Here is a 15,387-nt window from a genome sequence, read left to right on the forward strand (position 1 = left end):
CTCTTGTTGAGGAACACGGGCTCTAGGCATGAGGGCTTCAGTAGTTGTAGCACGCAGGCTCAGTAGTTGTGGCTCAAGGGCTCTAGAGCACAGGTTCAGTAGGTAGTTGTGGCACATGGGCTTAGTTGCTCCACAGCATGTGGGATCTTCCCAGACCAGGGATCGAACCCATGTCCTCTGCATTGGCACGTGGATTCTTAACCACTGTACCACCAGGGAAGTCCCTTATTTTTGTTCTTAACTATCCCATAGCTTTCAGTTTTAGTAATGACCTATAGGTTATTTTCTAACTATGAAGTACTACTTTAGTGAAGAGTATCCCATCTTTTCCAGGAAGCTTGATTCTAAAAGTATTGCTTAATTAGTAGAAGAACATGATTTTATTTGTATGTCAAATTTAAGAGAAGACCTTTGTCTTTAAGTTCTTTTATTAGTCTATCAATTAAAAAAATTCATCCCAGCAATTTCCTCTATTTAAATAAGTCACAAGATAAATAACATAGACAAATACTATTGCACATTATAATTAGTATGTATAAATCTAAGCACTACAGTAACTAAAACTTAAAATAAGTAGTGCTCTGTAAGTGAATCAACATCTATTTTTTAAAGTTAAAATTGATCCCCTGAACTGGTGGTTAATGATAATTCGCAAGTGTCATGAAAAAAATGAGAGCCAAATAATCACTGTACTTTAAAGTCTTAAAATATAATGTCATAAGTCTTAAGCTGGCTAATATACAGGTAATGAGAGCTATTGATTTTACTTACTGTTTTATTATTTATTTTATATATATATATATATATAATATGTAATATATATATTTTTTACAGCTACATTTTCTGGCCCATCAGCTTTTAGTAGACAGCTTAGTCTATTTAAGAATGTTGAATTCAAGTAAGTGAGTTTTCTAGCTCCCCTTTATACTTGAATGTTTTTAGAAGTGAATGTTTTGAAATATTCCACATATAGAAGGGCACACTTAATCTTAATACTCTCCTCTTCTAAGTGGTGACTGTTCATTCAAAGAAACTTACTAGCTTCTTACTGGTCTCTAGTAGAAACTGTTTCACTGCACAAAGTTGGCTTTGCAAGCCAAAAAAGTAGTCCTTGGCTCAGAAGAAGCCTAGTAAAATTCATACATATAAGCATGAGATGGAACTTGTTCAACTATAGAAAGACAGATTTGGTTATCTCACCTCCCTGCCTAAAATCTTTCGATGACTTTCCATGGCTTTTTGGCCAGAGACCAAATCCTTGTTATGGTCTCCCAGGCCTTTCATGACCTGCCCTCCTTTCCCCTGTGGCCTCAGCTTCAATAATTCTCTTTAATCTTTGTGCTCATTCCTTACACCAACTACTATTTCTTCCCCTTCTCTTCCTCCTCCTCTTTCTTCCTCCTTCTCCTCCTTTCCCTGAACCCACCGAGCTTCCCTCCATAGGCACATCATGTATTTTCCCTTCTGCACAGAACATTTGATGGCTCTCTGTCCTCTTCTCTTCCCACACTCACATATTCACCTAGGTAATGGCCTAACTCATCCTACAGAGCTCAGGTTATAGGTCACTTTTTCATAGAGGTGTTTTCTGACGATTCCCTCCCCAAGCACATTAAGTCAGGTCCCAGTTTATATTCTAGCACAGCTTCTCTTTATATTATAATTACATATTTTTTGATTATATGATTAATGTCTGTGCCCTGCAGACACGGTCTATTTTGCTCCCTACCGCCTTTCCAGTTACTAGCACATTTCCTGGAATGTAGATGGTACACAACAAATGGTCGTTGATATAAAAAAGGAAAGAATGAGATGGAGCTGTTGCCACGAGAAAGCTTGCAGTCCAGCTGAGTCGACAATAATAGCGCATATAATATACAGAGAAGAGATCGGTGGGTGCCAGAGCTGGGGGTGGGATGGGGCAGGTGACATGGGTGAAGGGGGTTAAAAGTTACAAACTTCCAGTTATAAGATAATAAATCCTGGGGATTTATGCACAGCATGGTGACTGTAGTTTATTATATTGTATATTTGAAAGTTGCTAACAGAGTAGATCATAAAAGTTCTCATCACAAGGAAAAAATTTATAAATATGTGTGATGATGGATGTTAACTAAATTTATTCTCATAATCATTTCACAATACATACATATATCAAATTATCATGTTGTACATCTAAAACTAATACAATAGTATATAGTCAATTATATCTCAATAATAAATAAATTAAAAAATCATATGAAATTACAATAATTTTTAAAGTTTAATACTGGAAAAGAAATAGATACTCAGTCCAGACCAGAGTACAGAAAACTATGGAAACATATGTGGAAATATAGGGAAAAAAACCATATAGAAGAAGGCCAGAGACTCAATAATTACATTCTGAAGGTCAAGTATTGAGAGTATGGCCACACACAGTAGTATAGTTATTTGACCAAAAGAAGCCCAGCTGTCTGGCTCCTAAGAATCTTCAATAGATGGCATTCCATACTTAAATTATTTTATCTTCAGACTTACATTAAGCAAGCTCTTTCTTTTGATGTATCAAACTGAATGCCAATTACCAGGTTATAGTGAAAAACCGTAACTGTCACAGGAACTGAATTCTTAAGGCTTCGTGTCCAGCTTGCCTTCTCCGCTCAGGAACACTATGGAGAAAGCCAAATCAGTCTGGGAAAGTTTACAGAGAAGCGTTGATTTTTAAAGAAGGGAATGAGATAATGTTAATGTTTAGTGGTACCAGATTAAAATAACTGGATGGATCTTCTCCGTAATAAAGATGCTCTTGCCAGTAGAACAGAACTGTGAAGGCCTGCTGCCTCACAGTGCTCTGCATTACTCTGCTGTTCACTGGGAGGGAAATACCTGAAGGCTGTTCCCACTTCTCTTTTACAGCCTGGGCCTGAATTTGTGTGCCTAACATTTACCTCTCTTTTGCCTACTTTTTCTGGACTCGTCGTCAACCCTCTGGGTTAGAACATTTTAAAAGATACATTTCAGATACAATCAAGTGTGTAGGCCATAGACTCTTACTGTCTCATGTCTCATTAAGGCGACTTTGCATTTGTCTTCTCTGAAACAGAAGTTCTAAGAGTAAACTCCATGTATTGATGACATGATGACCACAGGGAGCGCAGACCTTCAGAAGAGAACTTGGGAGAATCTAGAGTGGTCGGGGAACTTGAGCTGAACCTCACAGGAGGGCTCAGATTTGATAAGCAAGCAGGGGAAGAACGATAGTGATTCAGGGGAAGCGAAGAATATAAATAAGATGTGGAGAGGGAGATTAGTAAGCATTTGTAACAGGAAATGAAAATGGAAGTTAGGGTTGAGTCACTAAGATATATACCAGAGGGACCCTATGCAGGATTATTTACAAAGGAGGGAACTGAAAACCAGTTTGATTTTTCTTCTGAACTTTACCCACCTTGTCAGAAGTATAAAAGGTTTCTAAATTGGAGATAAAAGGGTTGATAATTTGGAGAGAGCTGCTGTGGATTTGTGGGTTCCCCCCAGGTGGGGTGTCTGCACTTCACCAGTCAGAGAACTGAGTACTAACCCCTGTGGTTTGGGGCTAACAGACTCAAGTTTGTCTCTCACCTGAAAAATCTAGAGCAGGTATGATGGATGGTGGAAGAAAGGAGGGGTTTCTAGGGTGAAGACAAACTGTTCCTGGAGTTTGTGGGGCCCGTGGTCCTCTGTGGTGGAAACAGCTGGTGTGGAGTTGTTTTAGGTCCTGCCTGCTAAGGCCAGAGGGAGAGGTCTGAGCGTTGTTAGCTTTTCAGGAGTCAAGGAAGCAGTAAGTGAACAGTCTGAAGAGGGATATGGTTACGTCTGTTAAGGTAGCCTCAGATTAGAAGACGGAAGCTTTCTCCAAAAAAGCCACAAAAGCACTAGTGATAGAAGGTGGTTTCTAAACAACTGCCCAGGCAGAAGAGCACTGACGCTCCATCACTGCGATGGTGCCTGTCCAGTGAGAATGTTCCCACTCCTATCCCATCCCCTCCTTTCCCCCGGATGCACCGAGACGGTTCAGAAACTCATATTAGCAATATGAGGAGGAGGAGGAAGAGAGCTAGGTGAGGAAAGAGAGAAGCAGCCAACTACTTCTGATCTACAGCATGTGCTCCACCTGACCTTTTTTTTTTTTTTTTGCCTTAAATTATACCTATTTATTTATTTATTTTTAATTTTATTGGAGTAGAGTTGCTTTACAATCATGTGTTAGTTTCAGGTGTACAGCATAGTGATTCAGTCATACATACATATATTCATTCTTTTTCAGATTCTTTTCCCCACCTGAACTTTAACTCAAGTTTACACTTTGATTCTTCTAAAGACATTTATATTCTAGTCATTAAATTGAGACTGTTTTGTGACTTAAAGTCACAGAAATAACTTTAATTGGTTGCTAGTGATTGTGGAGGTGGTAGGAGCTTCCTGAATTTTCACGTAGGGACAGGAGAAGAACAGGTGGCCATACAAAATAAATCAAAATAGGAGAAAAGAAAAAAAATGCTCTATGATTGCATCCCATGAATTGTGTTTTGTTACCTTACTTGTTACACATATTTATGACAGCACGAGATGATGGTGTCTGAGGTGGAGAGATGGGCTACAGAATGATCTAAAGCTACACTGAGTGGGGTTGGTTTATGAAAGAATGTAGAAGCATGACAAAGAAGTTTCAACTTGTTTGTTACAGGAAATAAGGAATGATATAAGGGTTTTGAGCACCAGTGTGTCATGGTGACATTTAAGGAAAATTACCCTGAGAGTAGTATGTTAGGTGGATTAAAAGACTAGAAAATTTGAACAGGGAATATATATATTAATTAACAGAAAATATATAACAATGTACTATTATTACTATAACCAGGGGTAAAGTAATGAAATTTGTACTAAGGAGATAGAGAGGAAGGAACTAATCTGAGAATATTTTAAGAGGAAAATGATATAGGAATGGTGACTAGTTTGATTTATTAATGAAAGAGAATGAGTCACACATAATTCCTTAATTTTAACTAAATGATCAATGATCCAACTGATGTCAAATTGACAAATATCCCAGGGGAAGTGCCACCTAGAAAGAGGCACAGAACTTAATTCAGGTGAGAGGACACAGGGAGATACTAGGATAAAGTAACTATTGAAGTCACAAAACATGTGAATATTTTGATGGAAATAATATATAGCAGTGGTCTTCAAACTTTAGAGCACATAAGAATTACTGATAGAGATCATTAGAAAGTCAATTCCGGCATTCTTCCCCACTTCTATAATCTTTCTAGAAATCAGAATATCTAGGTAAGAGCCTGAAAATCTTTGTTTTTACAAGTGGCCAAGGGGATTTTGATGCATGTGGTCCAGGGACACCATTTGAGATCCTTCAGAGACTGGAAGAAGAGCTTAGTACTTAACAAGAAAAATGTTTAGAAGTCTGAGCAGTAGGAAGGACTGTGGTCGAAATCCAAGGAATTTTTAGGAAAGGCAAAAAGAAGACTATAATATAACCAGAGGAGAGAGTCCAAGGGCAAGGGGCTGTCATGGATCAGATAGACTGAAGGAGGCGAGGGGCATGAGGATGGAGGCAACATCCAGTCTCAACCTCCAGTCTCCCATCTTTCACTCACATCCTGCCTGTATCTTTTTGTTTTGGTTGTGTCTCATAAATAACATATGGTTGGGTAATTTCTATCTTTTAACTAGAGTATTGTGTCCATTCTGAAGTGTTTCCCAGTCCAAATCTGCCATTAGTACTGAGTGTCACTCATGTTAACATATTTCCCCATGTGTTGTGTGATTTTCTACTGTGGGCTTGGATCTTTATCTGAGACAATTCTTGAACCCCGGGGATGAAGGTGGGTTCCTCTGGAAAGTGTTTGTGCTTCCCTTGCCCAAGTGCTCTAGAGAAGTACCAGTCTACACTGTTTTAAACTAAATTCTTGACTTGAAAAATTTCACATCATCCTATACTGTGAATACAGTCTACAAACTAGTGTGAAGTTTGGCTTATGTTTAAGAATTCTCAAAGGAAATTTTTACCCCTCTGTTCAGCACCAGGTTTCAAGTCATAAATTTTCACTGGGGAGGCAGGGGTTTATTTCTAGCTCTCTCTTACACTGAAAGTTTTGTGGATCTAATTTTATTGGTGGAAGTCTTGCAAGACTCTCCCTCTCCAACCTGCTCCCATCCCCAAGGGCCCTGGTCTTGTCTTCTGCCCCCAGAGTTCCACAAAGTCATTAAAAGAAAAGTTCAAGGACACTAGGGTTTGGTAAATACACTGAAGGCCAAAGCCAATTCAGAGGTTATGTTTTTATTTTTTTGCAGCACTTGCTTTCAGGGGGAGGGTTGGTCATTGTATTTAGTATCAGAAAACAGTTGTTCCCTTTAGTAATTCTTTCAGTGATAGTTTGTAAGAAGTAAATTATCTATCTGTCTTGGTCTTATTTTATGCTTGTGATAGTTAATTTTATGTGTCAACTTGACTAGGCTATGGTACCTAATTTTTGGTCAAACACCAGTCTAGATATTGCTGTAAAGGTGTTTTTTAGATATGATTAACATTTAACTCAGTAGTATTAGGGCAAAGCAAATAATCTTCCATAATGTGAGTGGGCCTTGTCTGATCAGTTGAAGGTCTTAAGAGAAAAGACTGATGTCCTCCCAGGAAGAAGTAATTCTACCTCTAGACTGCTTTCCAACTCAAGACTGTGACATTGACTCCTGTAGAAATTTCTAGCCTTCCAGCCAGCCCTACAAATTCCAGACTGGCCGACCCCCATATGAGCCAATTCCTCAAAATAAATCTCTCTCTCTCTTCTCTCTTTCCCTGTCTCTCCCTCTCTCTCTCTCCCTCTTTCCCTGTCTTCTTTCCCCCCATCTCTGTCTCTGTCTCTATCTCGACCTATCTATTTCAACTATTCGTTTTTGCTTCTCTGGAGAACCCTGACTGATCCAACGTTCATCCTGTAAAATAGCTTATCTGGGGCTTCCCTGGTGACTCAGTGGTTAAGAATCCGCCTGCCAGTGCAGGTGACACAGGTTCGAGCCCTGGTCCGGGAAGATCCCACACGCCGCGGAGCAACTAAGCCCGTGCGCCACAACTACTGAGCTTGCGCACCTAGAGCCCGTGCTCTGCAACAAGAGAAGACACCACAATGAGAAACTCACACACCGCAACGAAGAGTAGCCCCCGCTCACTGCAACTAGAGAAAGCCCGTGCCCAGCAACGAAGACCCAGTGCAGCCAAAAATAAATAAATAAATTTTTAAAAAAATAGCTTATCTGAGTAGAAAATTCTAGGTAGGCAGTTGTTTTCTTCTGTAACTTTCACAATATTACTTCATTAACTTCTGACCTCTGTTGTTGCCATTGAGAAGTCTGTTGTCAAAGAATTGTTCCTTTATAGGTTCTCAGTTTTTCTTCTCTTGTTGCTGCTGTAAGATTTTATCTTTGTCTCTCTTTATTCAGAAACGTCACTGATGTATCTAATTATCAGCTTCTCATTTTCCTGTATATGAGAACGCATCCCCCTCAGAAGTACCACCATCAGCCGCACTGGTCTTGCTGTCCCCCCTTGGGTGGCAAGCACCACCCTCACTGTGCCTTCTCAAAGGTGATCTGAGGGTAGATTTCTAGGTTTTGAACATGAACAATTTACTGTTATATAAATATTGCTAAAGTGCCTTTTGGACAGTGTACATCCATACCACATCCTTTATTAACCTTGCGTAATATCACTTAAAAGTTTTAGCAAACATTACAGGTGAAAACAAGAGGTAGTTGTTTTTATTTTGCATTTGTTATTTTTAATGAGTTTGAGCATTATATTTATTCATAATTTATTCTTTCCTATCTGAGTTATCTGCCCTTATCCACTGCTACCCTAACTTTTGGCTTACTTGTATTTTTTCATCTTAGTTACAGAACTCTTCAGTTATTATATATACTAAATTGTTGTTTATATATTTTCAAAATGTTGTCTTTTGATTTTATTTATAAACCATGGAGTAAACTAATGAATAAGTGAATGAATGATAAGAAAGACAAAAACCATTAAAGTACAATGTGGTAAATGTATGATAGGCACATGTACTCAGGCCACTGTGGGATACTGGAAGAGTGGTCTCTGAAAGAGAGTGGAAGGTAAGAGAAGGTCACCTGCGCCAGGTGAAAGTTGAGCTGTGCTTTAAAACATGAGTAGAAATCATTGTCAGAGAAGGTGAAGAAGTTATTCCAGGAAGGGGATGCAGCAATCCAAAAGGAAGAGCAAGATCTATTCTGGAAATTAGAAAGAGTTGGCTGTGCCAAGAGCAAAATGTCCTGTATGGAGAGAATGGGGCCACAGAGATGCAAAAGCGCTAATTGAGTGGCTTGGTTATTATGATAAAGCATTTGAACTTCCCCTGAAAACTGGGGGAAGCACTGATAGGCCGAGATTTGGATTTTAGGAAGACTATCCTAATACAAGTATGAAAAATGGTTTAGAAGGAGTCAGTCTGAAGGCAGGAAGACCAGCTTGTGGTCTAGTTGAGGCAGGCATTAATCTTTTCATTGTCATAATCATCAAGAGTGGAAAATAAAACCTTTAAAAAAGTCTCAATAATTAAAATCAAGTTAACTCTAGAAGACTCTGTACCCAGAGAGTGGGGGGTAATTGGGGTAGAGAGACTTTTCATTTTCTTCTTTAGACAGACACTTTTGCATTATTTGGGTTTTATTTTTTAATCAAGCCAAGACTTTAATAAGAAAGAATGTTTGAAGCTAATCAATAACGGAAGGGAAAGACCTGACTTAGAAATTAGTGTGATGAGTATTGAGTGCTTTGGTGGACCAGCAAATCAGTGTGAACCCCAATTTTAACACGGCTGCTAAAAGTGGGTGTGATAATACTTGGTTACATTAGTATTTTATAAGTATTCCAATAAAGAGTGTTTATACTCTTCTTCATTATAGTCAGATTGTTATCTGGAATCACGTGTTCCTGGATCAACTTGGAGAATGTTCAGGAGAAAGAAACTGCAAGTGAAATGACATAAAATCATGTCAGATAAGAAAATGGGGATGCTGTGCCTGGAGCAGGTCTGATGAGATATTTGGCTTTGGTTATTGATGATGTGTTTGCCAAGGAGAAATAAGACAGATTCACTAAATTTCTAATGGAAATAGGAACAAGGAATTGGAGTTATGAGAGGGCAGATTTGATTTAAAAAAAGAAAGGGTGTCACCTTTTTTATGCCTAGAAAACTGATAATTCTGATGTTTTTGCCAGCTTCTCATATCATTTTGCAAATATGCTCAAGTTCTTTGATTGGAAAGTAGATGTATCAAGGTTCTCCAGAGAAATGGAATCAATAGGAGATATATAAATATAAAGACATATAAAGATAAATATAAAGAGATTTATTGTAAGGAATTAGTCCTGTGATTATGGAGATTAACAGGCCCCAAGATCTGCAGGTGAGTTGATAAACTCAAGACCCAGAGAACCAATGGTGTAGCTCCAGGTTGAAGGCTGGCAGTCTCAAGACTCAGGAGGAGCCAAGATGTTTCAGTTCAATTCCAAAGGAAGGGAAAAAAACAATGTCCCAAGTCTAAGACAGTCCAGCAGGAGGACTCTCTCTTACTTGGAGGAGGACCAGCCCTTTTGTTCTAGTCAGGCCTTCAACTGATTGGATGAGGCCCACCCACAGCAGGGAGGCCAATATGCTTGACTCAGTCTACCCATTTGGGTTAATCTCACCCAAAAACACCCTCACAGAAACATGCAGCATAATGTTTCACTGAATATTGGGGCACGCCATGGTCCAGTCAAGTGGACACATAAAATTAACCATCACAGTAGCATTAACAGATCAGGTGTTACTATTGCTCATCAGTATTTATTGCATGTTATATTTTTAATTCTCTCCTTCCCCTACCCAGGGATTATTTACTTAACATCAACTCTTAGTCATTTGGAATCCACCACACTTTTGCTGATGGTCTGTGCTCGAGATGGTGGTGGGCTCACATCTGTCATTAATGCTGAAGTCACCATACACATTCTTCAGACAACTCTGGCACCCACTGAATTTGAAAGGCCTAAGTATACTTTCTCAGTATATGAAGATGTGCCTGAAGACAGTCCTGTGGGAACAGTGAAAGCAAAAGAGTCCTTGAGTAAGTACTTACTTCTTATGCTGCATTGAAATCCATTACTGGAACATTTCCTATATTTTCTTAGGTTGTACAGTCTTAAATAAATCTTTCCTTTTCTCCATGCAAGAATTGAGACCATACAATCTATGGCTTGCTCTTTGTTCTTTCAACATTATTTTCATCCTACTTTTTTTTCTAATCACAAAAGTAATAGGTACTTTTAACTCACTCTTCAAAGCACGTGCACACGCGCACACACACACACACACATACACACTTCCAAAAATTTTTTTATGAAAATACATCCAACTATCTTTGTTGTTCTACAATGACCATTTTCCCCCACTTTGTATATTGTGGACAGTTTTCCAAGTTACTGGACATCATTCTGTCTCATTAAAATAACAAGTTGTGTAGTATTTATTTAAACATTTCCCTTTTGCTATCAATTTGAATGATTTACAATCATTTTTGCTAGTCCAAATGATACTCAAGAAAATATCCTTATATGACTTGTACAGATTTCTCTGCAAGAAAAATTCTTAGAAGTGAATTACTTGTCCAAAGATCTTGTCCTGCTCCCTAACCCTAACCCATTTCTCTCCTTCCCTTAAATTTTAGGGAGGGTATTTGCCTTTTATCGGTAGGTATCATAGAGAAACACCAGTGTAAACTTGACTTTGCTTCCTCAAATATATAAAACAGACTGTAAAACAGGCATCCACATTATTTTCTGAATATCTTTCCCTTTTACTTAATACAAGAAGAGGGAAGGAAGATGGTGAAACCCGTGGCTTGCTCCTTGTCCATTGGACATTACTTTAGTCCACTAATACATCTGAAACCATGTGTCCACTTATCAACAGGCTTTGGAGAGCCGAGGATGATGTGAGACATTGCATCGTATTCTCTGTGGATGTGATATACATTAATGCTTTCAGTTCTCGGTGTTTCCAGTAGGTACATTCTTTTGGCATAAAGTGATTGCTTTCTCTTTTCATTTTGTTCTTTTCTTTTTTTTTTTTTTTTCCTTTTCAGATTCCTCAGAGCCAATTCTTTATAGGATCTCCTCTGGTGATCTGGACGGAAAGTTCTTTATTCACCCATGGCTGGGCACCATTCGAACCCAGAAGCCTCTGGATCACGAAACGCAGCCTGTGGTTGTGCTCACCATCCAGGCACAGCTCAGCAGCTCCCCCGCCTGCAGCAGCACAGAGGTCAACATAACTGTCATCGATGTCAATGACAACCGCCCAGTGTTTCCCAAAGCCTCCGATGGGGTTACGATATCCCAGAGCACAATGCCTGGCACAGCCTTGTACCACGCCCGTGCAACAGACAAAGACAGCGGGCCCAACGGGGTCATCCGCTATACCATTGCCAGTCAGAGCCCAAGCATCTTTTCCGTTGACTTGGGGCTTGGTGTGGTATACCTCAACGAGAACCTGGCAGGCGCTGGGCCCCGGGAGTGCAGGCTGACCCTCATGGCCCAGGATCTTGGTGTTCCTCCTCAGGCATCCCTGTTAGTGCTGACGGTCATTATTGAAAAACAAGAACAAAACCCGTCTTTAACTTTTGAGCATTTGGTCTATCAAGCAGAAGTTAGTGAGTCCCTCTCACCGATGACCCCAGTCCTGAAAATCCAGGCCTGTCCGCTTGGCCTGCAGCTCACAACCCCGCAGCTCCTGTACTCGCTGGAGTCCGGCACAGACTCAGCTGCATTTGGCATCCATCCTTACACGGGTTGGATTTATTTGCGGCAACAGCTCGACTATGAATCCACACAAACATATAATTTTAGAGTGTTTGCCTGGATCCCGGAAGAAAGAATGTCACAAACTGTGAGCACTTCAGTAATTGTTCATGTCCTGGATGAGAATGACAATTCGCCTACCTTCTTGCATGATGTCTTGTTTCTGAAAGTCAAGGAGAGTCCTGTTCCCCAAGGGATAATAGGCAAAATTACAGCAATTGACAGAGACTCGGGAAAGAATGGACAGCTGTCATATTTCCTTTTGTCTGATGGAAAATTCTTCAAGATGAATCCTAATACAGGTAGCATTTTGTAGCTTGTACTTATTCCTTTAAAATTGGAATTGACAAAACTCAAATCTTTTAGCAAATATATAGTTAAAATTACAGTTTTTAGTAAATATCTTACTTGATTATAGTATTGTGATTTTTAAAGTGAAGTCAAAATTGAACAGAATTTTCCCTTAAATGATTCATATTTCTCTTGCCTCGCACCCACATACTGTCCATATATGGTTCTTATTTTGAATTAGAGGTACACTCAGAACTGGACTAGGTAAATTCTTGTGTAAAGTTTAATTCCACCCCCCCTGCCCAACCACTCTTTTTCATTTGTAGATGTCTTTCAAATTTTTCAAATAATATTTTATAAAATATAAATGTCATCGGTGAAAAACTAGAGAATAATCCACTTTTTAAGATTTTAAGATTTCAAAATCACTCTTTTGATATATTTCTCCATTCTCATTTTGATGAGGGAAACATAGGGAAAGGGCAAATATTTACACTGAGGTTTTTTTCATGTCTTAATTAGTTAAGTTAAATATACAAATGTTATTATATTGTATACATTTACAAGGTCTTTAATTCCTGCAACTACCTACAAATGAACTATGTTTATACTGCAACCATGTAGTTGGAGAAACTGAAACTCGGGTAGCTCAAGTAACATGCCCAAGGTCACGGAGTTAGAAAGAAGTGAGAAGGTCACCACTTTGTACAATTCCAGGAGGCACCATTCATGTTGTGGCCTTTGTATGCGGTGCCCCTCGCTCTATAGTGGGACAGAATTTGAATTCAATTCTGATTATCTTCAAAGTGCCTGTCGTGTGGATTAGGAAAAGGTACCCCTTCCTCCAGCAGATGGAGCTTTACACCAGGGCACAAGGCCTGCCGAGATTGCAAGCTGGATCGCGGCTCCCATTCAGTCCTGAGCTGGGCCTCGCAGCAAGGCACAAACTGCACCGGCTGCACAGGATGGCCGGCTTGCTCTTTACTTCCACGTGCTAGATAGTTCTCTAGGTTTTCTACTGCACTCGGTAATTTATTTTTTTTGAAAGAAGCTGAAATATACATTCGGTTCCCCCATGATCTTCTCTCTCCCACAGTTAGTCCAGATTCGGAAGACCAGGTGTCCATTCCTAGAATTGCTGTACGGCTAGAAGCAAGAAGCTTCACCTTGGGACTCAGTTTCCTTACCTTGAAAAAAGGAGAGAATTGCCTCCATGCTCCGTGTCCCGCTCTGGGGGTGGGGGGGGTGGGGGGGGGTGGGGGGGGTGAAGAGTTAAAGTGTTATGAAGGGGCTTGGAAAGCTACATACTCGTAAGCTGTTCCTGTTCACTGGGGTTGGGGACAGTGGAGCAACGCAGGGGTTGACGACATCCTCCAGTGCGTGGCAGGCATGCGCAGCACGCAGGCACGCCCTCCACGTCCGGGGCTCTGAGCAGCCTCAGGTAGTGACCCGAAACCTCACTTCCACGGAACCCTACGTGGAACCCCCACCCCCAGCCCCGGCTGAGCCTCCCAGTCTTTCCGAACAGCTGCTACATGTCAGAGTTGGTGCAGCAAATAAAAATGTGTTTGCCATTCAGGATTTAGGGTTTTCCTAGAAGAATTGCATTTTGGAACTTTAAAGATGCAGTTGTTGTCTTTGTCATTTTTGTTAGAATCACACTTACAGTAAACACCTTATAAATATAGTTGATATAGTAAGTGGATATGGTAAACACTGCGTTATACCTTCACCAATTCAGCAACTTATCCAAATATGAATTTTGTTGTTGTTGTTCCTGATTTCACTTTTTGTTTTGTTCTACACACTGTCATTTCATTTGGAGGAAAAGGGCAAAAAGATCTTGGAAATGGCAATGTTAGGTAGTAGTTGCTTCTTGATTACTTTCTCACAAATAGACATTTTCATAAATAGTGAGGATATTAACGCCGGTTGGAACCCTGCAGCGGGAGACGGGCTACCGGAGATGGCCCTTGGCGGTAGCTAGAGGCAGTTACGATTTTATGCCTGAGTCTGTGGATGAAACATGAGGCTAGTCGCCTAGAAGACAGTTTTGAGCAAGAATATGTAAAATATGGCTTGTAAAGCATGAAGAGTTATTTGGGAAGTCATTGTCCTCACTACACATATATTTTGTGAGATAAAAATAAATAACTCTATACATAAAAGACAAACCAACACCTAGGAATGTATTTGATTTTCATGAAGGTACTTTGCCATTATTTTAAGTAATGATAACAACTCTCACGTTCGTAATAATTTACAGCTTACAAAGTCCTTTTAAATTTATGATTGCATTAGTGTTTGATAGCCCTAGGAGGTAGGGTCAGAGAGGTCCTTCTGCGCCTGAGGTGAAGAAACTGGCGCCCAAACCAGACCTTGTGATGTCAGAGCTGAGGTGCTTTCTGTATATTCAGTATGATGGGAGATATGCTGTAACTTTAAGTCTTCTAAATTATTATTAAATTACCACAGAGTATTTTATCATTTGTTGTTATGAATTCATTCTTTAGTTAGAATGGTTGATGGTAGATAATTTGAAATACAAAGAATGACAAATTGAAGGTGGCAGAAGAAACTTCAGAAAATTCTTTCAACAGCAGAGCTAGATTACTAAAGCATGTGGTCTTGGAAGTTGTGCTTTTAGAGCTTTATATCTGATTTTCCTTTCTGGGAATTGGTCTGGGATTTAATTGGTGGTTCATAAAGCCACAATTCTAGTACAAGTGTCAGCCTCTTTCATCCTGCTCTGTGTTCCTCAGGCGAACTTATCAGTTGGGTGGCCTTGGATCATGAGCAACGGGTGCACCATCAGGTGACTGTCTTAGTGACCGACCACGGCTCCCCTCCTCGAAACGCCACCGCGCTGGTGTATGTCTCAGTTACTGACATCAATGATAACAGGCCGTATTTCCCACAGTGCCTCCCTGGGAAGGAATTACACATCAAGGTATGTGGAGCCAAGTGGCCGTGCAACGTTTGTAGTATTCTTAGTCACTTGTTTTGAGCACCATCTTTTGGTAAAAAGCTTGAATTTATCCAGTCAGTCTTGTGTGGAAATGCATACATTTCGAGAGTTAGAATTGTCCACATGTCAAAAAAAAACCACAATTAAAACAAGAAAAGAAAATGCTTATATGTGCTATTTGGGATCACACGTTCAGTGGTTTTATGATAATGTAGTTCTGTCTGTTGTA

At 39.8% G+C, this 15,387-nt stretch overlaps 1 protein-coding gene across 1 annotated transcript in view; it reads left to right on the plus strand.

Moving 5' to 3' along the window:
• Positions 1-15,387, plus strand: part of DCHS2 (dachsous cadherin-related 2) — a 305,470-nt gene that overhangs the window by 169,051 nt on the left and 121,032 nt on the right. Inside the window, exons 4-6 of the mRNA XM_061191590.1 lie at positions 9,931-10,167; positions 11,185-12,201; positions 14,953-15,140. Coding sequence (XP_061047573.1) covers positions 9,931-10,167; positions 11,185-12,201; positions 14,953-15,140 — 1,442 coding nt within the window. The remainder of the gene's footprint in view (positions 1-9,930; positions 10,168-11,184; positions 12,202-14,952; positions 15,141-15,387) is intronic.

Source organism: Eubalaena glacialis, chromosome 5, assembly GCF_028564815.1.
Source record: "Eubalaena glacialis isolate mEubGla1 chromosome 5, mEubGla1.1.hap2.+ XY, whole genome shotgun sequence".
In the NCBI taxonomy this organism is placed as follows: Eukaryota; Metazoa; Chordata; class Mammalia; order Artiodactyla; family Balaenidae; genus Eubalaena; species Eubalaena glacialis.